At 43.7% G+C, this 24,939-nt stretch overlaps 11 protein-coding genes across 11 annotated transcripts; 6 read left to right on the top strand and 5 right to left on the bottom strand.

Moving 5' to 3' along the window:
* Window positions 1–1,653: 1,653 nt before the first annotated feature.
* Window positions 1,654–2,687, bottom strand: Bfra_003081 (putative peptidyl-trna hydrolase domain protein; the record flags this gene model as incomplete). Its single annotated transcript, XM_037333493.1, has 3 exons — window positions 1,654–1,750; window positions 2,097–2,357; window positions 2,416–2,687. 3 exons carry the CDS (start codon window positions 2,685–2,687, stop codon window positions 1,654–1,656), a joined length of 630 nt encoding a protein of 209 aa, XP_037195621.1.
* Window positions 2,688–3,452: 765 nt separating this feature from the next.
* Bfra_003080 (putative rna-binding protein) lies at window positions 3,453–6,074 on the top strand (the record flags this gene model as incomplete). The annotated part of the gene is made up of 3 exons (XM_037333492.1): window positions 3,453–4,620; window positions 4,675–4,854; window positions 4,906–6,074. The coding sequence occupies 3 exons, from the start codon at window positions 3,453–3,455 to the stop codon at window positions 6,072–6,074; spliced, it is 2,517 nt and encodes an 838-aa protein (XP_037195620.1).
* A 519-nt stretch (window positions 6,075–6,593) lies between these two features.
* On the bottom strand, window positions 6,594–7,666 carry Bfra_003079 (putative letm1-like protein; the record flags this gene model as incomplete). Its single annotated transcript, XM_037333491.1, has 2 exons — window positions 6,594–6,630; window positions 6,687–7,666. The coding sequence occupies 2 exons, from the start codon at window positions 7,664–7,666 to the stop codon at window positions 6,594–6,596; spliced, it is 1,017 nt and encodes a 338-aa protein (XP_037195619.1).
* Window positions 7,667–8,232: 566 nt separating this feature from the next.
* Bfra_003078 (putative ferric reductase like transmembrane component protein) lies at window positions 8,233–10,300 on the top strand (the record flags this gene model as incomplete). The annotated part of the gene is given in 3 exon segments (XM_037333490.1): window positions 8,233–8,825; window positions 8,845–8,864; window positions 8,946–10,300. 3 exon segments carry the CDS (start codon window positions 8,233–8,235, stop codon window positions 10,298–10,300), a joined length of 1,968 nt encoding a protein of 655 aa, XP_037195618.1.
* A 626-nt stretch (window positions 10,301–10,926) lies between these two features.
* Window positions 10,927–11,976, bottom strand: Bfra_003077 (uncharacterized protein; the record flags this gene model as incomplete). The annotated part of the gene is made up of 1 exon (XM_037333489.1): window positions 10,927–11,976. One exon carries the CDS (start codon window positions 11,974–11,976, stop codon window positions 10,927–10,929), a length of 1,050 nt encoding a protein of 349 aa, XP_037195617.1.
* A 700-nt stretch (window positions 11,977–12,676) lies between these two features.
* Window positions 12,677–13,585, bottom strand: Bfra_003076 (putative nadh-ubiquinone oxidoreductase 23 kda subunit protein; the record flags this gene model as incomplete). Its single annotated transcript, XM_037333488.1, has 5 exons — window positions 12,677–12,748; window positions 12,810–13,013; window positions 13,063–13,155; window positions 13,208–13,235; window positions 13,293–13,585. 5 exons carry the CDS (start codon window positions 13,583–13,585, stop codon window positions 12,677–12,679), a joined length of 690 nt encoding a protein of 229 aa, XP_037195616.1.
* A 385-nt stretch (window positions 13,586–13,970) lies between these two features.
* On the top strand, window positions 13,971–14,847 carry Bfra_003075 (putative acyl carrier protein). Its single transcript, XM_037333487.1, has 6 exons — window positions 13,971–14,204; window positions 14,256–14,273; window positions 14,327–14,407; window positions 14,458–14,506; window positions 14,562–14,600; window positions 14,657–14,847. Exons 1-6 carry the CDS (start codon window positions 13,983–13,985, stop codon window positions 14,662–14,664), a joined length of 417 nt encoding a protein of 138 aa, XP_037195615.1. The 5' UTR covers window positions 13,971–13,982; the 3' UTR covers window positions 14,665–14,847.
* Window positions 14,848–15,336: 489 nt separating this feature from the next.
* On the top strand, window positions 15,337–16,599 carry Bfra_003074 (putative vacuolar protein sorting-associated protein 74 protein; the record flags this gene model as incomplete). Its single annotated transcript, XM_037333486.1, has 4 exons — window positions 15,337–15,603; window positions 15,671–15,917; window positions 15,974–16,428; window positions 16,510–16,599. 4 exons carry the CDS (start codon window positions 15,337–15,339, stop codon window positions 16,597–16,599), a joined length of 1,059 nt encoding a protein of 352 aa, XP_037195614.1.
* A 1,770-nt stretch (window positions 16,600–18,369) lies between these two features.
* Window positions 18,370–20,124, bottom strand: Bfra_003073 (putative 60s ribosome biogenesis protein rrp14 protein; the record flags this gene model as incomplete). Its single annotated transcript, XM_037333485.1, has 3 exons — window positions 18,370–19,899; window positions 19,966–20,049; window positions 20,104–20,124. The coding sequence occupies 3 exons, from the start codon at window positions 20,122–20,124 to the stop codon at window positions 18,370–18,372; spliced, it is 1,635 nt and encodes a 544-aa protein (XP_037195613.1).
* Window positions 20,125–21,318: 1,194 nt separating this feature from the next.
* On the top strand, window positions 21,319–23,210 carry Bfra_003072 (putative oxidoreductase-like protein; the record flags this gene model as incomplete). The annotated part of the gene is made up of 3 exons (XM_037333484.1): window positions 21,319–21,463; window positions 21,518–22,288; window positions 22,357–23,210. The coding sequence occupies 3 exons, from the start codon at window positions 21,319–21,321 to the stop codon at window positions 23,208–23,210; spliced, it is 1,770 nt and encodes a 589-aa protein (XP_037195612.1).
* A 1,055-nt stretch (window positions 23,211–24,265) lies between these two features.
* On the top strand, window positions 24,266–24,778 carry Bfra_003071 (putative hydrophobin class i protein; the record flags this gene model as incomplete). The annotated part of the gene is made up of 3 exons (XM_037333483.1): window positions 24,266–24,452; window positions 24,543–24,637; window positions 24,686–24,778. 3 exons carry the CDS (start codon window positions 24,266–24,268, stop codon window positions 24,776–24,778), a joined length of 375 nt encoding a protein of 124 aa, XP_037195611.1.
* Window positions 24,779–24,939: the final 161 nt, after the last annotated feature.

Below are 24,939 nucleotides of genomic sequence, written 5' to 3'. Positions count from 1 at the left end.
CATCGCTCGAATTCTCAATGTCGCTGGGAATCAGCGACCTATGGTGGTTTACCCGATGCATTGGGACTCCTTCACGCACGCCCTATCCGAGACTCCTCGCCGCCAGATCCCGCGACAGACAGCCCCCGTCACGCAACTTTCTCAGTTATCTCTCCGATGTCGGAATATGTGTTGCGGTCCGGGTACGTGGGCCAAGCCTGGCTTTTTATGGTGAGTCTTCTCGTTCATCTGCGAGCTGGACTCCTTTCTTTCGAGAGATGCACAGTGCTCCTGGGGTTACGGGATAAAGTCTGCGTTGAAATTTCCAGGGAGATTAATTTGAGGCTTGTGGTGAGGAGACGGGGTGTGGATTCAGGGAAATAGACGAGGCGGGAGCGGGTGCTCGTATGTTCGTGAAGAGTTCGTATTTGCGTATGGGTTTCAGCTTGATGTTTGTCTCGATGGGTATTACACCCTCATGATGTCTCACTTCAGCACTTTCTGCAGGCTGCTGGGTGGAACACATTATTTCTAGCGTTTTGCGGAAAATAGGTAGCTACCTACTTCTTGCTTCTCATCAACTCCCACAAACTGGGTTTCCACAAATGAGAAATAAGAGAATGTCCAATCGCTGACAATCCCAAAGCGGGGTTTCTTTGTATTCGATAAGTTGAGGATTTGCATGCGATTTCGTGGGTGACTTCAAGGGGTCTTTGTGTCTGACAAAGTAGTCCACGTCGATGCTCGCGAGAGCTTCAATCTCCGCGGAGCTGATCGAATAACTTCAACATTGTCACATCCTTCGGGATAAAAACTTTGAAATCGGGAATGTTTGAGGTGGAGCGGCATGCTATATGTCTGAATATATTCCCAAGTTCCCAATGCTACTTGCGAGATGGTGTTTATGTGGTTTGCCCATGAAGGGTGCTTTGAAGAGCAGCAGATCCCTTCTTCTTCTTCTCCAGATGAGGAGAAAACTTCTGTTACCTGTATGATATTCCAGTTGCCCGACGTTTTGAACTAAGCAGCTATATATATAGTCGGATATCCTGTGCCTCAGGCAAAATGCATCGAATCATTACTCTGAATCTGATTCTGCATGATACTTAGCCATGTAGTGCAAACAAGATCACGGAATATCACCTATCAACTTTTGCTCGGTTCCTTGGATCATCAGGTTGAAGTTTTTGACACCGGTCCAGGAGGAATTTTTCACCCTCAGAGTTTGTTGCATATTGCCTTCGAGAAATTTTACCAACGTAAGACGCATTCGCCAAGACTAATCGAATTGAAAGTGTCAATTGGCGAAATATTGTTTATTAAGTTGATACATCGAAGCTTTTTCAGATATCCTGGGGTCAGGTAGACTATTTATCCTTCAACCCCACCAACGATCAATTCATGTTGGTGGCTGAGACATGGGGTCGTATACCTAGGTAGGTATGTATTGTAACCACGCAGAAGTGTTCGTTCTGCTGGCTTCCTGCATAATCTGTATCCTCCAACTTTACAACAGCCACCTCCAATACCCATGTACAGAATCTGCTTTGAAGCAATTGAAATATGATACATATATGCTTCTTCATCCGGTGAACCAATTTGTGTTCTCTTGGTGAACTTTTGAAAGCCAGTAGAACATTCCAGACAACAAAATGAATATGTGATAATTCTATTTCAGATGTCACCGCCGCCCTTTCCACTACTTCTAGATTTCTTTTTATCCCCATGTTGCTTTTTCATTTTCAACCTTGCTATGTTGGCCGAAGTTTGTCTGTCATGAATATTAGCACGTTCTTCATTCTCGTGATCAAAAGGGTGACAATATCTCAAATCTATCGAACTGTATCGCTTTTGTAAAGTTTTCAGATATAAATCACAAAGTTGACTTGCCCTCATCCTCATAGCTAGACGACGGGCGCCAGCCCCTGACTTCCGCTTATTTTTTGAAGAAGAAAAACTTCTGGGCATCTTTACTTATCCCTTTCATTTACACGGTTTGCTCGAAAAGAGCTTCTTCCGCCATTGTTTGAAGGAGATGATGTTCTATGTAAGAAGCACAAACTTCACGAATGAATAATGATTGAGAGAACATAAAAGCAAAGAAATTTATGACTTACAAGTGCTTCACTCTCTGTTGTTGTTCAATTGAAGCCTTTCCCGGAACGGTTGTTCTGTATATACGTTTGATTTCTTCATTTAATCTTCGATGTGTCTCCTCTTTATTATCAGTCCGATTGCGACTACTATCACATTGAATCTGAATTGCATCAGTATTCTTCACATAATAAGTGCCACGGCGTAATCCCTTCGATATTATCAGTGGCAGAATGGCATCGAGCTTTTTCATAGACCAAATGGTATTTGCTTTTGAAGATGTTCTGGAGGGGGTCAGTACTTGGGAGACTTTGCCTTTGGATCTCAAGAGGCTCGACGTACTTGTTGGTCTTTTGTCCACCGGGACCCCCGGCAGCTGAGTAGGTAGTCTCGGCTAGCTTTGTGGAAATGGTTGATTCATTGAAGTTAGAATACCACTTTCTGGCAACCTCAAATTCAATGTCATCTGTAGATTGAACGGAATATGATCTACAACACTGGAGATTTAACCCTGTAAATGAAGGTCGTGTTTGAAAAGGTGATGTATAAATTGGCTTGACACCTTGAGAAGATAATTGCAGCAGCTTAGCTGTGAGCTTGGCAAAATAATGCATATCACTTCGACAAACTTCTTTGTTATCTCACCTGCCTCGAGGTTCATATGATGTTGGCAAGGTGTTGCTTGACTGAGATAGTATGTAAATACTCTACAGATGGAAATTTTCCCTTTTGAGCTCCAGCATTGAAGTGTAGTGTGACAATGGAGATGAGGGCAAATGTAAATGTAAAACAAATGACCGTCCGAGGATATTACATAAGCATTATTAATAAGTCAAGTCACCGAATTCACAGATCCGAGATTTATCCGAGCCAGACTCTCCCAGGCTACCTAGTACTTCATACCAGTACCGGTACGGCTAGTGAAAAAAGGTCTTTCAGGATTTCTTGGCATGATCAAATTAATCCAATTCTCAATTCTCTCCCAAATCATATCTAGAAATCATCAAAAGCATTGCGACAACCTCATAACTTCGATCCCACCACACCCAAGAAAAATCATCAACTTGACGCCAGTAACCATCAAAATCTTTTACATTACCAAGGTGACAACGTTACTTTTGATAATCTAATAGATAACTATTTTTTGACTGCAGTTTCCCCCAAAGTTTTCAATCGAGCAGGCAAATCAAATCTTGCCTAAATCTGGACAAACTTATCGCATCGCCTTTGCCTATCAAATTATCTCCAAACTCCATTAATTTTTATATCTGCTACTTTCTATCAGTTTGTATCTTCTCCTAGCCTACGACATTGTCAAATATCGGATCCAATCAACCTTGATAGTTTGTGTGCATTCCGCACTCATAACAAAGACATTTATGACTTCAGAACCACCTGAATTCCATACAAAAATTCAGTCACCGCTCTCTCCACTTCCGGTTCACTTCCCCAATCCATCTGAAATTCCTGTTCTTCGAAATCAGATTGATCCGACTTTCAACATGACGGCGACCCACGAGCCATCAAAGGCTCCTTTGGTGGTTCCTGAAATTATCGAATCCTCGATGGTTTCTGAGGATATAGACTCTCCACTTTCCGATACGCGCTTTTCAGATGCATATGATGAGAAGGATGAGGATACAACAGTAGCAAAGGCTGAGGAAGAAGATGAAGGCGATGATTATGCCATGACATTTGACTCTGATGGGGAAGAACATTCAGATAGTCGCGATCAATCACAGGCAGTTGACCAAGAGTCGAACAGTCTTCCTAACACAGTGCCAACGAGCGAATTGCCTCATTCTCTTTCCAACAACCGACCTGCCACATTTGATACCCAAAATGGCCCAGAAACCCAGCCCGCCCATACCATCCCTTCTCTTACTGTCCCCTCGATTCCTCAATCTACAGCTGCCCAAAGCTCTGATGATTCTCAAAATCCCATTACCAAAGCGGAAACCACAAACTCTGAGGATCCAAACGGAGAAATAGACATTCAGCAGCTTTTGGACAATATTACTGCCAATGCCGAGATTAATGCACAAGCTGCCCGCCCAAATTCTTCCTCTTCTAGCAATGCCCCTCCAAAAGGTAGCTCGAGTCTACCTACCCATGCAAGCCTTCCCCCCCGCCCACAAATTACCCAAATTCCTAAACGTTCCAATTATACTTCTTTCGATGATCCCCATAAGTACAATGTTGGAGGTTCAGGTTTTTCACACCAACCCAACTCCTATAACCATTCTGGTGTAACATCATCATTAGTTGCAGTCGGTGCCCCTGGTACCGCTACTGATCCCCGATATGGACTTCCCCCGCCCCCATCTGTTTCTTTCAATCATCCCCATCAAGATGCGAACAGCCCAAAACTTTACACACAAACCCGTCGCTTTCCATCTGACCAATCCCATGATGGAAATGACAATGATGACAGACCTTGGGGACCAACAGTGCAGAAAAAGTATGATGAATTTCTTGATAGAGAACGCACATATGTCACTGAAGGGCTTTGGGAAAGATTTCCAAAAGGCTCACGGTTGTTTATAGGTAAGGAAGTCTTATGCAATACCGCTAATCATCAAATATCTAATTTTTGTTCAGGTAATCTTCCATCGGAAAAACTTACTAAACGAGACTTGTTCCATGTTTTCCACAAGTATGGCGAACTTGCCCAAATATCGATCAAACAAGCATTTGGATTTGTTCAATTTCATGATGCTGCCTCTTGTTATAAAGCTTTAGAAATGGAGCAAGGCAAGGAAGTTAGAGGTCGTAAGATGCGTAAGTTATTTCATATTGCTTTTTAAAGCCAAGCTAATATCCTTCGTACAGACCTCGAAGTGTCCAAGGCACAGAAGAACACTCGGAATGCTGGTCAGGCCTGGAGACGATCCCAATCCCCCGAACAAACAAGAGGAAATACATCAGCTCGTAATCGTAATCCTCAATTAGAAGCTCGTGGTTCAGGCTATAATCACAACGATCGTAATCAGAATGATCGCCACAGATCGCAACCACAGCATGGAAGTCAACGCCCACATGATGGATATCGATCTGGTAGGTCGCCATCGCCAAGCCGAAACTATAGGGGTAGAGAAGCCAGAGACGAATACAGATCTACTCGTAACAATGATTCATACGATAGCAGAGATAGGCGTCGTTCACGATCTCCTTTCTCAGGTGCACAGCGCGGCAGTTATAGAGATCGTAGCCCAAGCCCAAGAACCCGTGAAGCCAATGAAGATGGCACACTTCAAATCCCTCGACGCGAGCCGTCAATGGTTCCCGATGTCCAAATCATTCTTATGGCGGAGTTGGACCGAGGATTTGTCTCCTGGGTTGAGGGAGAACTTCGTGGACGAGGTGTCAAAACCGAAGTAATGTTCCTCAGCCCTCGACTCTCCCTTCAAGCTGTCATTCGTAGACAAATTCTCGAAGGTGTCATTGCAGTTTCTCAACTCGATATGAGGTCTCAAAACGCTAGCAAAATACCTTTGCAAGTATTCGATCGTTCAGGAGGTATCAATGCTGCTGTTCGATTTGATGAGTATCAGGATTTGGAACCTAAGATTGCTGCCGAGCTTGTCGTGCGCGCGAAAGCCACGGCTCAAAGACCTCAGTACGCGCCAAACCCAGCTCCGATTTACCAAGCTCCAACAGCACAACCAAACGCAAATATCGCCAACATCATGGGACAACTGGACAATCCTACTTTGCAAAAGTTGCTTGGAACGTTGAACAGCATGCCTCAGCAACAGAACGCACCTGCTGTAGCAGCAAACTCGGCAGTAGACCTTGTTAGTCTGTTGGGTGGTTTAGCACCGCAACAACAACAGGTTCCTCAGCAGGTTTATCAACAATCAATGCCACAAGCTGCTACAGACCCTTACGCCAGCTATAACAATAGCGCTGCATATGGACAGCCAGCTGCACAACAAAATGGACAAGATGCACAGCAGGTACAGGCTATTATGGCTCAGTTGGCTAGATATAGGCAGTAAACGGTGGATCTGTGACCTTTGTTCCTTTTCAACTAGGAGACCGTCGTTAAATTTGCATATGGGGGTGGCGTTTATGTATATTGCGCGATGAATTATGGTTAAATGTGCATTTCGGGAGTTAAGGGCATGGCATGGTATGGGAGTTATCATGATGTTAAGAGTTTGTTTTCTACTGTGTATGATGTGTATGATGCATGCCGTTTCAAGGAGAGCTAGCGATGAGAGCAAATTAGGGGATAGAACAGAACAGAAGAAATCACTCGTGCGTAGATATACATCACAGCTCTTAATAAACAAATAATATCAAATGCAGAGATGTTTCTATTTCTATGTCTATCTATATACTGAGTGAGGTCTTTTTATCTATCGAGAAGTGTGGTTGCTTTTTCCCGTATCCTACAATTGCTGTACATGTGGAGATGATTTTGTGAATGAACAAGAAATGGAATCGAAGTGCGTGTATCTGGACATAAAATTCGTGTGCTATCGTACAAAGTGGTCGTGTGTGCTCGTAGGTATCTAGAGCATCTTAGGCTTCGAGGGCCATGCTGCCGGTCTTGTAAAATGGTCAGCTGGTAAATTTAGGGGCTCGAAGATCATTTGTCAACTCACCTAGTCAAAAGCAGGGTTTCCACTCCAGCCTTCTCTCTCGATCTCAACCAAGCATTCAAGTGCATCCTTAACATGTGGACATCCCGTCCCATAACATCGATTCCTCTTTCCACACACGCCATCCTTAATTCTTCTTCCAACATCCCTTTCACACCCCCCTCATTTTTAATGAGCTTATCATCCATATCCAAATACTTCACCCTCTTCTCCACTTTCCTCCTCAAGATCACATTCGGCAGTCCAGGCAATCTTCCTCCGATATAATCCCAGACACTACTACTCAGACCCAAACTCCAAGAGATATGCAACAATTGCATGCGTCTCAATCCCTGCGCATCCGTTCCCGCAGGCGGAGTCTTCATAGTTAGATTCCTAAAACTAATCGCCCTCCTCTGTTCCAATTTCTTTCGATCCGCATCGATTTGTTTGGGAATCCGACATGTCCACGGCACGACACTACTAATCGCAATAACGACCAGCGGCGTAAATTCTCCACAGATCAAAAATACCAGAGCGAAGATGGGAACGCGCTTGACATCGTGGCGATTGCGGATCAAGAGTTGGAAATCCGAACGAGATAGCGCATCGCCCTTTACGGCGGAAGAGAGAGAGGATTTGTGTTTTTCGTCAATGATGGTTTGGATGGTGCGGGAGGCGATGAAATTGTAGTAGATATTTTTGACGCCGGTTTTGTAGAATTTGGCATAGGCTTTTCCGAGGGTGAAGGCGTATTTGAAGAAGAATGGTTGGTTGGGTTCGCGGGTGGGGAGATCGAGGGGCGCGGGGAGAGTAGAGGGGGGTCCGTTGACGGTGTTGGCGGGGATTAGATTGGAGGGGAGGGAGGGGGACAGAGGAGTGCTGGATTGGAAACGCTGGGTTGATGGTAGGGAGCAGAGACGGATGAGGGGTTGATATTGAGGTTTGAGGGGCGAGTGCAAGAGGGATGAAGTGCGCAGACTGCGCATGGTGGTTGTATTCATCGCATTGGTGAGGTTCGTAGATATTCAATTTTGTAAATTTGAATAGGAAGATAAATGTTGATGTTAGATACCTTGTCAAATAAACTTTCTGCGAAAAATAAATAAAATAATTCACATTACTCAAGTAGTGGCATTCTAATTTTCCGCATTAAAAATGTATTGACGTCCCAAGGTCTTTCATGGGGTATTTTAGTCGAACAGGGATTAGTTTTATACATTTCATCCCTCTGTATGGTCCGAGCTTCCGCGCGGGTCAGAATCGGTATTAGTGTAATAAATCTTCAGTGATTGGTCAATTAATTGCTTAGTGCTGATGAGTTGGATATCAGTCCGAAAGGATTCGGATAGACAGGGACTGTAACAAAATATGCCATACTCGATAAAACTCTATTCGCCCGGATGTTTTGAATGGGCGGGTAGTTGGGTATAGACATATATAAACGTTCCGTCTTGATTTAGATTTCTAGATACTCTTTCATTTTTTGGGTAACCCTTTTTGCAAACTCAAGAGGTGTCGTTCGTTGTCGATATCAATAACCAAATACAGGTATAGGAATACCTTCAAGATGTCCTGGCCTTACCGCATCAAGTTTCCCACTCCGGAAGAGAGAATACAAAGTCGTATTCTCCTCGATCGATATGGTCTCTACGCCCAACTTTCCATTTTCATCCCCATCATCCTGTATAATGTCTATCGATTAGCAACATGGGTTTATTCCGAGCGTCAACGATCGAAAGTCGATTATAATGCCCTTCCCAGCTCTCCTACGTCGAAGAAGAAGAGGACTTCGAGGAGCGCGGAGTGGAAGCGAAAGGCAAGAAGTGTGGTATGGTGGTTGGGCGGGGAAGTGGCACCCGGTCGGGGTGAGAGGGGCCAGTGGATTATGGCGGGGATGTGGGGGGCTTGGTTGGGATTTTTGTGTGTGCATAGGACGGGTGATGGTATGATTATTTATTTGTTTTTGTCGTCGATTAGAGGAGGTGTATTGAGTATACTGGTCCAAGTAAAGTTACTTGGATTGTCTGTATATCGGAGTTTGTGGGAATTCTTCTCGAGGGCTTGCAAAGAACAGCAGATGTCTCATCTGAGTAGATTTGAGATTGCAAGCAAATTACTCCCTCCTCCAAATGAACCACTGTTCCATCTCAAATGGATCGAGTCTTTGAAATATACTTAGCTGTCAAGGTCCTCTCATTGGTGAAACTGTGGTTGGGCTATCTAGGACCTCGGAAATTCCCATGCTGTACAATTGAACATAGTTACTAATGATCTTCCCAGATTACTTTCACATAACGAAGCGATTTGGTATAGTTGCAGCATCACAATTCCCTGCTCACTATGCACTATCCATGAAGTCTTTATATTCACCACTCTCCGTATTCTTCGGATCATCTCATGAGCAGCTCAACACCTGGCACCGAATATCCGGCAGAGTCATATGGACTCTTCTTGCTTGCCATGCCAGCTGGTATATAAACGCTTGGGTTCAGATTGGAGTTGTATACATGAAAGTCACAACGCCTATAATCATCTACGGTATACTTTCTTTCTGGCTCATCAATCTCCTCATCATCACGAGTTTGCCAATTGTTCGTCGTTGGTCTTACCGGGTTTTCTTTATCATTCATCTTTTTGTCGCCATCGCCATAATTCCTCTTCTATTCTTCCATGCCACTGCTCTTCGTGTTTACATACTCGAAGCATTTGCTCTTTTTATAATCGACCTTGGCATTCGCAAATCCAACACCCTTAAAGCTTTCGCTATCATAAAGCCAGTCCCAGAGACTTCACTTGTCGAAGTCACTATCCCAATTACACCTTCGAAAATCTCCCAATTTCAATATGCTCCAGGTCAACACGTTTACCTGTCTATCCCTCCATCATCCGTCCCCAAATCTACAGAGTATAATCGTCATCTCTATGAATTACTCTACAATCCCTTTACTGTTGCTTCCGTCTCAGAAACTCCTTCACCACAAATCACTCTAACAATGCGTACTCTCAACGGACCCACTACATCCGCTCTATCTTCTCTTTCCCATCTCAGCAAAGCCCGTCCGCCACTCAACATCGAAGGGCCATATGGAACCTCTCGCAAATTCCCCAATCTAGCCGAGAAATTCGATAGAGTATTGCTCGTAGCCGGTGGCGTAGGCGCTACCTTTACTTTACCCATCTACCGAGCTGTAAAGCAAGAAATGGAGAATGAAGGTAGAGTAGGTAGTCATGTAAGAATGATCTGGGTTATGCGAGATGCAGCCGAATCATCCTGGGCACTGTCCTCCTCCTCCTCGCCTCAAAATGAGAACTCGGAACTCAAAATCGAAAGTAACCCGGGAATAGAATTATACATCACTTCTCCCCGTGCTTCTTCTTCCACATCCACTACCTCGTTAGGTGAACCTGGAAGTGTGGAAATGCATAACTTGGCATCTCCATCTAGTGATATGAAATATTCGAGACCGGATTTGCGCGCGATTGTAGATAGAGTCTTTTGTCAAGGATTGGAGGAGAGAGTAGCGGTTCTGGTTTGTGGACCGACAGGTATGGCGAGGGAGTTGAGAGAACATGTAGGGAAGTGGGTTGAAAAGGGTAGGGAGGTGTGGTGGCACGATGAGGGGTTCGGATGGTAGATGGAGGAAGTTGGGACTTGGGACTTGGCGAATGTGCTTTTCGGTTTGTAATAACTGCTGATTGAGTGGTAAGAGTGTTTGAGCAATCAAGCAGGGTGCAAATTATGCATACTTAGTGTCTCATACCATGCGTTAGCTCTGGAATCAGAGATAGAAAAACCATGTTTGCAGATCGAAAGATAGGTTTTTACAGATCAGATGGAGAGGTCAGATTTAGAGATAGTATCTTCAATTACACACCTTGTAGAGTTTCATCGAATGACTACTACATTCGAACAGTATCACATTAACAATCACAACACTCTTTCATCTCAAGATAAATAAATAAAACAATCCATTTTTAAACCATTGAATCTAATATTATACCGCTATCTAACATAGGTTCGCTACCCCTTCATGACTTTCCGCCACGGGATGTTCTTTTTTCAAGACATGTTAAGAATACCGCGCATAAGACACCATAATGCTATGCTATTCTCTGACCTGAGTTTGACCCTTGTATACAAAACCCAGAATATCAAACCAGGACCCCGCCAGACCTTCAAATGAAACTTCTGTGCTTACCCATACCAGTCAAATGAGCTATTCGAACCAACACCCCACGCAGCAACTAACCAAGCTCTACCTCACTCCGAGCAAACCGCCCAAAAATCTCTCCGCGGACGTTTCCTCGGCGAAGTAGAAAGTGCAGAATTCTGCACCGCCGCTAGCAAGGGCTCCTCCCTTAGGCGCTCCTTTCGAGAAGTAGAGCTTGTAGTTCGCACAGTTGGCCCCGAAGACTTATTTCTCGCAACTTTTTCAGAAGAAGGTTTATCTTCCGATGTTTGCATGACTATTGCCCAAAAATCTTTCCTTGCATGGGTCTGTGGAGGAATTGGGTTTGCAGAATCTTGTAGGGATGTCTCTGATTTCCTTTTTGGAGGATTCTTAGATGGTTTGCTGATATCTGCAGGAGCTTGCATGACGGTCGCCCAGAATTCACTCCTTATGGGTTTCTTATGAGGTAGAGCAATATTTGCATGAGATTTTATGACTCTCGCCTGATCATTTAAATCAAGTGCCGCGAACTGTTTCTTATGCCTCATCAAAGTCTCTGCTATGATGTCGTGTTTGAATGCCGCAGTGTAACGTCTTGCAATTTTTCTACAAGTTTGGGGATGACCATCTATTGCATCAACGAGCTGCAATTTCTTCTCATTCTGATAACAATCCCTGGAGTATTGAGATTCGCATTTCTTTTTTGATATCTGGTGATTTATATACTCACCAGCAGCCTTATTGTTCAGGGCTTGCTTTACAGGGTCTGAAAAAAAGCGCCGTGTTGCTGAGAAAAATGGATCGGACTTCTCTCTTCTCTTTGTATACTGATCTGGGTTCGCGACATCTCGTGAAGAGTCATGTGGAAGAGGGAGACTGGTCTTGGCTACTGTGTCTTTTGACTTGTTCAGCGTTGGGCTCGTGGTTCGAGTATCTTCAAATGGTTTGGACATTGGCGAATATTCGAATTCGGAGGTTTCGAGAAGCAAAGGTGGAGACGGCGTTGTAAGATCGATGACATGATTCAATCCCTGATGATTGAGCGCAGACTGAGTCCCGAAGCACTCGGCAGAAAATGAGATGTGAATCGGTGATTCCTTTTTACGAGAACTCGCATTGATTGCAGTGGATCCGTCCATTTTAGAAGGGTAAGGATGATTAAGACTGTTGACAGAATTAAGTTTATTGTGCGCTGTGCAATGAAGATACTTCCAAGCATACAAGATTAGATAACTTAGTATGGTGTTGAAGAGATGGAAGATTAAAGGAATAACTATCACTTGTGTTCTTGAAGGTCACCAACAACTTCCTCCTCTTTCTATTATTTGCGTATCACCACAACAAAAATCGCACCTTTCTCGTCTCTAGAGATGAGACTGCAATTTTGAGAGTACACAGATATTGCCTTTGATCTTGCCCGATCGATGTGCACTGGAGGGGATTTTTGCCACACAAGTGCGATTTTTATCTAGGATTCAACAACTTGGGACAGCAGTGCTTAGTCTTGAGAATGAATACCTATCTAGGTAGGTACGTATAGTAAGTAAATTGAAAGTAAAATCGTCGGGCGGAGTTAAATTTCATCGATTTGTGAGCCGAACAACTCCATGCAAGTCTTAACAAGATCCATCTACGATAATGTCGTGGACATTTCGATAAGAGTGTCTTGTCTACACTTGTAGATTTGGTTCACTTCTTTTAATACATAAATTGACATTCAGACCAACGGGAAAATGTTTTGTTGCACAAATTATGGAATTTCTGTGTCCAGTTACTCGCATTTTGAAGAACCACCTCTGATATGTACAATTTCCCACCTCGCAACAAATAAAAACATGGTTATCTATATGGTGCATCAGCCCTTGCGGCTGCTGCCAATTCCGGCTCCCACTTGTCTCCGTTAGACAGTAACTGTAGAATAGGTTAGTAAGAGATGAACCAAACCCGGCGGGTTATTTGATTATAGACATACCTTCTCCTTGTTGTACAACAGTTCCTCTCTCGTCTCAGTGGCGTATTCAGCGTTTGGTGATTCCACAATGGCATCAACTGGACAACTCTCCTGGCAGAATCCGCAATAGATACATTTTGTCATATCGATATCGTATCGGGTCGTTCTGCGACTTCCATCTTCACGCTCCTCCGCTTCGATCGTAATAGCTTGTGCGGGACAGATCTAAACTATATGAGAATCCGCCACTACTCGTTAGAATGGAATAACATACAGCTTCGCAAAGCTTGCAAGCAATGCATCGTTCTTCTCCTGAAGGGTATCTTCGTAAAGCGTGCTCGCCTCTGAATCGAGGAGAAATTGGACCCTATATCCTATAAGTATTCGTTGCCACCCTAATGTATTTTTGAACTGTATACCTTCTCGAAAGGATAATAAATTGTATATCTACAAGTGGTTAGCCACTGCAATATGGAGGTTGAGAGACTCAATGGCATAACTTACGGAGGTCTAAAGTACTGTTCTAGTACTACATACATTCCCCGGAACAACTCCGACATGAGAAAGTATTTCCCTGCCTTATCCATTGTACTCTCCTTACTCTCGTTCCATCTTACAGGTTTTGGCAGTCTGAAGCCGGGCGGGGGAGGACCGGCTGGGGTGGCGCCTCGAAATTGAGAAGTTGAGAAAGTTGCTCTAGATGCAACGGGTGTGAATGTGCGAATTGTTGAGGCAGTCAAAGTAGTTAATGGACGACTGCGCGCCACGAGCATAGTTATGGGCTTTGTTGTTGCCATTGTGAAGGGTTGCTCGTGGCAGGATTGTTGGAGATCTGTAACTTGAATATGATATTATTTGAGGGTTGACGGAACTTTACGACTTGATTTCGAAATGACTTTCTGTGATTGGCCAAAAGTTGAAAGCTTCTATTATACGCCACCACTTCCTTTTATATTTTTGAAACGGTAGTATAGATTGAATATAGTCTTCAAGATACAATTTACCATTTCAAACTGAATTTGTACCAATCAAAATTACTCTACGTAATTCCATCAAACTCGTCGGCGCACTCTTTGTCACGTGAATCCAAAATACGCTAAAGCTAAACATTCTGGGAAGCATCTCTATCGTCAAATTCGTATCTACCACTGTATTATCCACAGACGTCACTTCTAATCCTCTCCACATATCAAGATGTTCAGAACCGCCCTTCTCAGATCAGCCCGCAGCGCTGCTAGCAAAGCTGTCCAAAGACCTGCAGCAATTGCTCGTCCTATCAACCAAAGTTCTTTCATCACAAAATCTCAATTCGCCCCATCAGCTTTCCAAGCTGCAAGATGCTACTCCGCAGCCGCCAGTCTTAACAAGGGAGAAGTTGAGGGCAGAATCCTTTCTTTACTGGGCAACTTCGACAAAGTAAGTATGCTTAATGATGTCTGACTGGAAATGTACTAATTTGATCTGTAGGTTTCGGACCCAACGAAGGTATGATATATGATAGGGAAGACGGCTTGAACGTCATGGTTGACATTGAATAGCTTTCTGCAAGCGCACACTTCTCGAATGATCTTGGGTTGGACAGCTTGGACACTGTAGAGGTTGTTATGGCTATTGAGGAGGTTTGTACAAGGTATTCACAGTGGGGAACTAGAGACTGATGCGATCACAGGAATTCAGCATTGAGATCCCAGACAAGGACGCAGATGCTATTCTCAGTGGTATGTCGTCTTGGTGGGAACATTCAACAGCGCAATTATCTAACAAACTCCATAGTTGACCAAGCCGTCGAGTATATTCTCCACCAACCAGATGGTGAGTCTCTTGCAATATTCCACAAAGGCAAACACAATAGCTAACATCTTTTACAGCTCATTAGATCATGGAATTGTATAATATGGAGACGGTCAAGATTGAAGTAAGGCAATGGGGGATTCATGGGCCAGGAATGAGAAATACAAGTGGTGAACGGGCGGCGATACAAGGGAGGGGAAACTTGTACGAGCTTCGATGCGTTCATAGAAGTGATGTGATTCTATGCGCCTGTAAAAATGTTTAGATCATCTTACTCAACAAACCTTTATGTTCCCCTCTTAAATTTAAAACATGAAGATACATTAAGTTTGGATATGTTTCAAATCATTCTTTTCACTAAGAACTTTCTCTCCGAACCATCATAATAATCTCCCACTTCCCCAGTCAAAGAAGTTCCTCTATAAAATATTAGCGTCCTCTGATTGCGCTATCCCTGTTCATCCACGCACCTCAAAGCTCTACAGAACAATTCAACCTACAAGACACTACAATTGCCCCGCCCACTTTTTTACTATTGATACGAAAAAGAACGAAGTCAAGAATCTAGAACTTCGATATCAATTAATTTATCGACAGAAGATAGGATATTCTACTGGCGGAATTGCTTTTGTGAGCGGTAACGCCGCTGTCTCACTGCAAAGAGGACAAAAATCCACCCCCCTTTGCTTAATTCTTACGACATCCCCTACTCATACATCAAATACTACAAGTATAATCGATTTCGCGATACGACGCAATGTCTTCTGGACTCACACGCAGACGAGGTGGCGGAGGAGGAGCTGGCGATACAGAAAATGGAGAATCGAGTCGTGTTGCATCACCGGCGCCCAAGGCCGGAAATTCTCGCGATACAAGCGGCCCAGAAACATCATATGAGAGCGGAGAGAATGGACACAAAATCGCCTTTGACCCAAGAGACATTAACGAAAGTGCAGAGAGAAGCAAACAACCTAAATTGACGTTAATGGAGGAAGTTTTGTTGCTGGGATTGAAGGATAAGCAAGTAGGTGGCTTGATCTGAACAGGTGGTGGTTTGCGCTTCAGCGATTGATACTAATGTCGTTGTGTAGGGTTATCTTTCATTCTGGAATGACAACATATCATATGCGCTTCGTGGATGCATTGTCATTGAGCTGGCATTCAGAGGGAGAGTGAGCATGCAGAAGGATTCCTCGAGGCGGCGATTCCCTTTAGCAGACAGAGTAATTGAGGTTATCGATGATACTTTGACAGGCGAAGTCTTATTGGATGAAGCGCTCAAAATGATGAAAGCGAGTGAGAAGATGAGTGTCAGTTCATGGATCGATTTGATGAGTGGTAAGAAATCGCAATTCCGCACATCTTAAGATCTCAACATTAACATTATCTACCAGGCGAGACATGGAATCTCATGAAAATCGGATATCAATTGAAACAAGTCAGAGAACGATTGGCTAAAGGATTGGTCGATAAGGGCATTCTAAGAACCGAAAAGAGAAACTTCCTTTTATTCGATATGGCGACACATCCCGTAGCAGACGGCGGAGCAAAGGAGGAAATCAGAAGAAGAGTCCGAAACGTCCTTACACAACGAACCGTTGTACTCCCAGGCAGTCAATTTCTCCCCGAAAACCTCGAATTTAGATATGTCAGAACAATTGCCATGGTATGTGCTGCCTATGCAGCCAACGTATTAGAGAATGCCCTCGCATCACTCGGTCACGAATCCAGAGAACGAGCATTTGCTCAAGTTGATGAGTTATTGGCAGAATATAGCCAATGGCCATTTGGAAAGAGAGCAGGAGGCTCAGCAGGAATAGGTGCAAATTTGGGACAGGTTATTACTGATGTATGTATCATCGTCTATTCACCCATACCCCTGTCCATGCATCCCTTTCTAACATTACGTATACTAATACCATGCAAATAGGAAGTAAACAATGGAAAGGATAAAGAACTACAACTCGAAGTCGTTGCAGCATGTTTAAGTGTCTTTACCCGTTTGGACTCTTTGCTATAATTATTTCTCACACATGCAATTCGATCCACGATCTCATACACAAGGCGGAAGTGGGCCGCATCTCGATGTCACTTTTATGATGGAGCAGGGAAAATTACAAAATATGACAACACACACACACAAAGAGATCTTTTGCTATGCCACCGCTTCATCATTCATTTTCGTTCAATTGGAAGGGGAGGAGGAGTAGGGGAGTCGGAATATTAGACTCTTTGTTCGTGAAGGAAATGGGGGAAAGAGAAAGGGAAAAGTTCACCTAGTAGTTTCACTCATCTGTTCTTATCTGGGCGGGCGCCAGGAAATGTATTTACAGATACGGTACGAAGTAAGGGAGGAAAATGAAGATTAAGATCAAGATTCAAGAGATGACGAACTTGGGCATGCATGATCATCGGATTTGCAAATGGGTGGGGATTTTCTTGTAAAAGAAAAAGGAAAATCACATCTTACCTTACTTTACTTTACCTTACCTTACCTTATGTACCTTTGGAATCTTGTTGTAATAGCAGAATTTAAACAGATTATTAGATTTTTTTACATGTTGGATGAAGGTGAAGATGAGGATGAGGATACTTGGTGTGAGTGATATGGTGGTTGTGGTTCTGCTTCTGAATATCTTTTTCTCGTATCTTCTTGTCGTTTTCTTCGCTTTCCTCTCCCCCTTCATTCTTGATAGATAGATAGATAGATAGATAGATAGATAGATAGATAGATAGACAGATAGATAGATAGATTGCTGGGGAATAAATAGATGATAGGGGAGAGGGGAGAGGGAGGAAGAGGGAGTTTGCTTTGCGATTAGTTGATGGTTGGTGGTGGATAGTTGATAGTCGATTGCTAACGGTTAGTATTGAGAAAGTAAACAGACTTGATAGGCGTAATAGACTTCATAGATTTAATCAAAAAAAGGGTTGGGAAGAGAGGGAAGAGAGGGGAGAGAGGGAAGTATCAACGATAGTTTAGTAGATGTTAATTGAAGTACTGTCTATATACTGTCTGCGTGTATACTATTTCTCTGGAATACTATCTCTCTGTTTATATCTATATACTGTCTAGAGACTGCATACAGTAATAGGAACTACACCATGATTAATTTCAAATCCCATTGCAAATCAACCGCTGCATGGGTGAACAAACAACTGGACAAATAAATAGTTAGACCAATGTAATAGTGTATATATGATCGCTCCCTACCTATCTGTATACAAGACCCCCAAATTTGCAAACCAAGAGTTATATATAAAACTTCTTGAATCTTGGACTCAAAGATTCAGGATACTTTATGAACAGGGTTACTTTAGGAGAGTCTGCTTTATGTTTATGAGGAAGACAGTGATGGTGAGTCTTATATGGGAATTGAGCTTGTTTGTTTGCTCTCTTTTAGGTTGTGTTGAGTTGGGTTGAATCGAGTTGGATAGGATGAGATAGGATGGGATGAGATTCCAAGCTATTTTAATTATAAGATGTTTTAATAAGGATTCAGTTGTTCACCAAATTAATTGTCTTTTACAAAAACGTTTATTGTAGATGGTATTGTAGATGATTTCTCTCGTGACCAATGTAGTAAGTACAATTCCATCATCCATGCATCCATTTTGCTGGATGAGAATGATTCTTCTTCTGGTCAGTCTACTCCATAGACGTGACACTCACTATCACTTTCCTTTCCTATCCTACCTACCAACCACCACATCCTCTATTATAATTTTCCTATCCTCACTCCCAAACACCTAATCAAAACCCTAACAGAACGTCATGTCACGATAGCCTTTATTTTTTCTTTCCTCCACCTCCGAAACTACCCTCAAAGCCCGGCCTACTCTTCTTCTTTGCACCACCAGCTGGTTTTCCACCCTTTCCACCCTTCTTTCCCTTTCCGCCCTTTCCATCTCTCCTAGCCTTGAGGTTCTCCTCTCTCTTCTTTTGCTTCATATGAGTTGCCTTCTTGACACCATCCATCCTATCACCCCATTCCTTTTCACTCTTCTTCCTCGCGGCCTCCTTTCTCTTGAGGGTTTTCTTCAGTAACGAACTATCGTCTCGAACTTTCTCACCATTGACGCGCTTTTTCGCAATCAACCAACGTTCTTTCTCTTCGATATCTTGACGTTTTTCGGGATCCATAGCTTCTAGTCGAGATTGTTTCTTGGCTGCTGCGGCAAGTGCACTATTGGCATCTTGTGGACCCTTCTTTTTTGGTATGGATTTGAGGGCGGTCAAATCTTCATTGAGACTTTGTCCATCAGCGAATGCGACTCTACCGAAAGCAAAATTGTTTTCGGGTGAGCGAATTAGAGGGCTGAGCAAGCTTCCTGCTGGACTACTTCGTGCTGATACCAAAGCGGCTTCTCGTCTAGCCTCTTCGTCGATCTTGGCTTGGAGTCGGAGTTCTTTTTTGTGGGCTTTGCGTTGCTCTTCCTTTCTGCGACGTTGGTCCATGAGTTCTTGGCGGTTGCGAACGGGGGTACCATCGGGATTGTTTGCTTTACGTTGAGCTCGTAGGGCTTCGATGCGAGCTGCTAATCTAGAACGGAGAGCTTCGGAGTCGGCTGGAATGGTGATGTGCTTAGGAGGGGCGGTAGGAGGGATAGTAGAGGATGTGGATGTACCTCCACTGGCATTGTCCTCGTTTGTTGCGGAGAAAGTAGAGGATGGCGGCGATGATTTGGTAGATTCAGGCTCCTCTAGACCTTCAGCTTCGAAATGGCCAATTTCGTGATCATGCTCTGGTTCCTCATCGGCCGCAATTTCATGCTCGATTGTCTTTTTGGTAAGGGTCTTGTTAGTGGCAGTGTCCTTGGTCACTTCTTCAGCCACATCATCTTTTGTAGTCGACTCACTAGCAGGAGTGTCTTCGGTTGGTAATTCGACGACTTGTTTGGCAGCTTCCTCCCTCTTTGCCTTTTGTTTAGCTGACTTCTTGGCTGCCTTTGCCTTCTTCTGTTCCTCTTTCTGGTTTCTCTTCTCCAACTTTGCCGCCTCTTCTTCTGGTGTCAAACCCTTCTTGGATGTAGAGTCTTTTGGCGTCGCAGATTTGGATGTCTCTTTTGTGGATTCAGCATCAGTCTTCAGTTTCTTTGCTGGCTTCTCGATGGCCTTTTTCAATCCTTGTTTGGGTAATTCTTTTTCAATACCCTCCACTTCGGAGCCCTCTTCAACATCCTCAGACTCTTCCAATTTTCTTTTCTTTGCTCTTTCATCCATGACATCCTTTGCGGTCTTTGCAGAATCTGGGTCAAGCTTTGCGCGTCTTGCAGCGGCAGCTTGTTGCTTAGTTTGCTTCTTCTTTTTCCATTGATCCTGTATTGGAAAGGCAATCAGCATTGTGGCACTAGCAATTGAAACCAAGATGAATTTTCAACATACACTGGTATCTTCGGCATAGTAGTATTTTGCTGGAATCAAGGATAGCAATCCATCGAATGCCTCTGCATGCTCACGCAGTCTGTCCTGTGAAAAAATGGTTAATGGATAAATAGGAAAGGCGGGGAAAGGAAGACAAACTTGAAGAGTACTCTCTGCCATCTTTTACCAATGACAAATGAGACACAATATGAATACAAGTAAGATAAAACTTGAATTAAGTAAATGCTATATCTTTTGATCCTAATGCAATCAAAATAACACAACTATCACAAAAGTTGTTCCGTGTTTGTATGGTACCTAGGTATGATTGAAATTGTAGTAAAAAAGTATGAAGCTTTTCTTCTTCTCCCTCTGTACGATAATCCGAGCCAAAATTAATTTTTCGAGATTTCTTAACTCCTAGTGCACGAACTTTTGATGGATTTTAATTGGCCACTTCGTACCAATCAAGGGTCGTATTTATGGGGTTTTGGGTGAAATATCCATTTTAAGCGGGCGAAGCGGGCAAGGTGAGTGAGGAGTGAGTGGACTCTCTACCTCTACCTACAAGACTCAAGTACCTCCCTGGTACACACTCGTGCCTACCTAGGTAAAGTGAAGTCAAGGGCAGAAAAAAGAAAAGTCAAAAATCTCAGCCTCATACACCAGCCTCACACATTTCGTCGGTACATCTCAATTGACATTGTGGCAGTGCAAAGCTGCAAGTCAATCTTATGGTTGGGATTTCTTGGTGACCCGCCAGCAGATGATCTGATCGACCCAGCCAAATAAATTATTTGCTTGGAATAGCACAAGGAGTCCAAGAATCAAGGATTTCAATATAAAAGTCTCATCTAAGTATTTATTTTCTTTATCTCAACATACCTGGGTAGCCCCAAGCAACATGTGGATCAGCTATATGATGTCGTGGCAATCATTATCACCGCTACATCTTTGATAACTTTCTCAATCTTTATAAGTTTCTGCGATTCCTTGTTACGCCAGCTCTTTTTTCATCCCATCAGCATATCAGCCTTCCTCATTCGCCATATGCGACCCCAGTTCCAGATACCCACCATCTCTCCCTGACATAGGTATCTGGGGTACATTTTCGGCTGCCCAATATCAAAGTGATATAGCAAAAAGCGTAATAAATCGAAAACCTACAAAACAAAATTCTCTTCCAAGAAGGCTGAGCTTCTCCAATCCGCTTCTTGTCAATAATCCCAAACTTTAATCTGCCGAATCTGTTGCTTTGCCTTCCTGGTTGTGTGTGATTGATTCACTTCAAAGGAACAGGAGTGTAAAAAGAAGAGCTTCCCTTCTCTTTTTTTCGGTCCAGTCCCATCGTACACCTCAAATCGCCGGCGAAATATGTCTCCGCAAGATTTTGTTGAAGCAAACTCGCTTTCTGGTCTGATCCAGCTTGCTGGAAACCCTCCGAAGTATCCACGAAATCCAACCGAGCAGAAAAGGGCCAATCTAGTTCTCTATATCGCCAGAGTACCTGGTAGCAATGGTGCGTTTGCATGCATATAGGTCGTACATCGTCAAAGCTGACCATGTTTTCTAGATATCATTCTTACAACCTTGAAACCACTACTCAAGAATGTCACATCCGAAGATGTCGCAAACTCTTTATACTACTTACATCTAAATTCGGATGAGGATGCCCAACTCTTACCCGAAGAGCAGCCGATTCCCTCCCGGGCACTGTCTAAAAAGACTTTACCCCGCAAACCTCTACCTGATGGCTCTAGGGCCCAGTCTTTGGATATTGATAGGCAGAGTGTGTTGAATTTAGAGCGCCTACAACACCAAGCACCTACGCTAGATATCCAGAAGGATGATACTTCGGGACACGATGACATCGTGTCCCCGCGTGACAACGTTGCCAATAAGCCAATGGTAGCAGAAGCAGGTAGTTCTCGGCGGGTCGTAGGTCAGCATCCTTCTATGGCGCGATCAAATACCGTCAACAGAAAGCCTCTCACGAAAATAATGCCTCAAAATTCGATATTCACTCCAGAGTCTTCTCAGATTGGCAGTCCTATTCACAATGATCTGGAAACATCACACCGGCCTCAAAGTAGCCATACGATGTTTGAAAGACCCAAACCAGTTGACGATTCTGCGAAGGCATTTTCGATAACCATCATTCGACGAGATCCAACCTCGGGCGCCCAATGGAATGTCGGCATAGTTGAGGGAAAATCAAATCCTCCCACTGTAGGGATGACGGCAACTAAAAAACCTTACTATGACATTTCTGTGCATATCACAACGCCAGGCTATACCTATTTCCGCAATCATACTCACCCGATAGGCAATAACAAGCTCGGTGGTACAGCTCAAAATCGGGAGTCACAAGGAGCTAGATTCCAACCCTCCGGAAATGAAGTCCCACATCAGTGACGCAAAAGGCTGGGGTCTCCGGATCTGGGTTTCACAGTCAAATATCGATGGAATGGGCTAGTTCATGGAATCAAACTTTCAAACAACACAGAAGGGCAATATCTGATTTCTCGACAAATCACAGCAGAAATAACAGCGGCAGCTCGGAAGGTCCGCAGGAATCTGATCCAGAAAATCGGTCCGCAGATGGGTCCGAAAATTCTCGCGCCAAGGGTTACACGTTCTTAAGTCCTTGGGGAGGTACCTGCACTTTCTCCACCGGTGGCGCTGGCCGGTCCTTACGTTGTCTACACAAGCTACCAGCCCCAGTCTCCGCAGATTCCACCGCCTCTTCGTCAAGCTCTGTAACTGTGAGCGAACTTCGCTTCAATTTACCAAGTTCAGATTTATTCGATAGAGAGAAGATGGACTTGGCTGCAGCTCAAGTCAAGAGTGGGTCGACTAAGCTCACACGAAAACTAGGAAGTTTCCGTAAAAGACTATCTAAGTCTAGCCCTCACCATCCATCTGAAACTCAGCTGCATCAAACGTCTCATGCTATCCCATACGCAAGTGATGGGACGGATCTTTCCCATCTACCACCTAGACCTTCCTCGATCAACTCATCATTTGAAGAAGACTCTCCGCCCTTGACACAAAGATTAAATGACTTCTTAGACGAGCTGACAATCTCGAATGATAATGACGATCGGCTGGACCTTAGTATTGGACAGGAAAAGGCCGGTGGTGGGAATAGAGGCAAGCGTGCAAAACTTGGAAAACTTATCATCCATGATGAAGGCTTGAAGATGTTAGATCTAATCATAGCGGCCAATATTGGCGTTTGGTGGACCATTTGGAACCCAAACTAGGCTCATATTTGGAATAAGTACTTCTTTCGCATTTCTGGCACACATGATACTTGAAAGGAGACAAGGGAGGTCTGCATAATCTTTGAATATCTAGCTACATGTTCTGCGAAAATTTCACCTTACCGAATTTCAGTGGCGAATTGACTTTGATAGTTATGGAATCGAATAATTGGAGTTATCTTAGTGTGGCGCATTCATCGGAGGATTATGGCAATTTAGCATCACACGCTCTACAGATTATCAGCCTCGTAGATGTATCTATTCTCTCCTTCGTTCTGTGCTTCAGTGTCCCCCCAGCCACTATCTATGATGTACAATTTCAGCTTAATTTCACGGGGACCTATGAAGACTCCGACGATCCATCGTTGTTGCTTGTTGACTCTTCCTATTCAAGTGTATGCAATATCGTAACGTGGCAAAATTGACTCTATCTAAAGTTCGGTATTGATGTAGTACATCGTCACATGGAAACTTTTAACTTGGCCTTTCCCTATCCATCGAATTCTCTTGGCCAATTGCGGGTTGTTTTCACTTTTACTCTTACACAAGATCACGTTCTGCCATGATGGCTCACGATGGCTCATTCCTTTTTTATGTGAGAAACATGCTCATTTTAATGATTCACATAAAAAATCAGGATAGGAATACGCAGTTCCGGAAAGAGACGGTATAACAGGCATCAAGGACGATTGGCGTTTTTCTAGTGACGTGAAAGCTCTTTCCTCCGTAGTGTGAATACACAATGCCATCTCCTTTGTCCCATCTCGCTTGTGAATCGCACCTACTCCTTTCAACATTTCGGCCTCTTGGCAGTCCATAAGACTGTCTACTGGGGGCGACAGCTCTTGCCTCGATTTTCCAGTGTTACTTTGATGAGACAAGCTCTCGTATATAAGGTCTCATACTTCTCCTCTGCATCTCATTTTTTCATCAACTCATCAACTCACATTTGCTTGACTTTGCTGAACAACCTCGCTTCATACAAACACTTTTGCTCATATTCATTCGCTTTGAAATCAACGACTCAAGCCAATAACATCCTTCCAACAATCAAAATGCGTTTCACTATCGCCACTGTTGTTCTCTCTTTGGCCGCCATGGTCGTTGCTATTCCCACTACGGAATCAACTATCTTCGCTCGTGGTGGAGGTCAAACCTGTGCTCAAGGTCAAACACTCTCATGTTGCCAATCTGTCACTACTGGAGGTGATGGTATTTTGGGCAATCTATTGGGATTGAACTGTATGTTCTATTTTATTAACCCGTTGGAGTTCACCAATCTATAAATATTGTCTCGTCTGGTCCAGAAGTCCTTGCTAATGACAATAACAGGCGCCGAAATCCCAATTCCGATCCTTGGTGTCGTTCTCGGAGGCAAATGCAACTCCGCACCCGTCTGCTGTAATTCGAACGGTGGCGATACCAGCGTAAGTCTTCTCTATTCTTTATTACATTTCTTTATCTTACATGGCTAGCCCGATTGCGATGACGATTCTAACAGTGGTGGTACACAGGGTGGAATCAATGTTCTCACCAACAGCTGCGTTGCCATTCCAATCGTTCTTTAGATGGTCAAAAAGCCTCGAATCCTCCACGAAAAGGAGTATTGCTGATCAATCGATCATCACCCCTTTCCTTACCTCCCACCTACCCGTCATCTCAGCAACAAGAAATATATCTTTTGACTTCTTCGACGTAAATCAGCAATATACGCTTCGAAGCGTTAAGC

Source organism: Botrytis fragariae, assembly GCF_013461495.1.
Source record: "Botrytis fragariae strain BVB16 chromosome Unknown tig00000012, whole genome shotgun sequence".
In the NCBI taxonomy this organism is placed as follows: Eukaryota; Fungi; Ascomycota; class Leotiomycetes; order Helotiales; family Sclerotiniaceae; genus Botrytis; species Botrytis fragariae.
Note: the sequence above shows the minus strand (reverse complement) of the source record. Positions and strands in the feature narration are given on the sequence as shown.

Excerpts from the sequence above, each read along its gene's own strand:
- Bfra_003075 (XM_037333487.1), top strand. The coding sequence starts at position 13,983 with ATGTTCAGAACCGCCCTTCTCAGATCAGCCCGCAGCGCTGCTAGCAAA. Across the intron at positions 14,408-14,457 it reads TTGTTATGGCTATTGAGGAG|GAATTCAGCATTGAGATCCC; the intron begins GTTTGTACAAGG and ends ATGCGATCACAG. Across the intron at positions 14,507-14,561 it reads CGCAGATGCTATTCTCAGTG|TTGACCAAGCCGTCGAGTAT; the intron begins GTATGTCGTCTT and ends CAAACTCCATAG.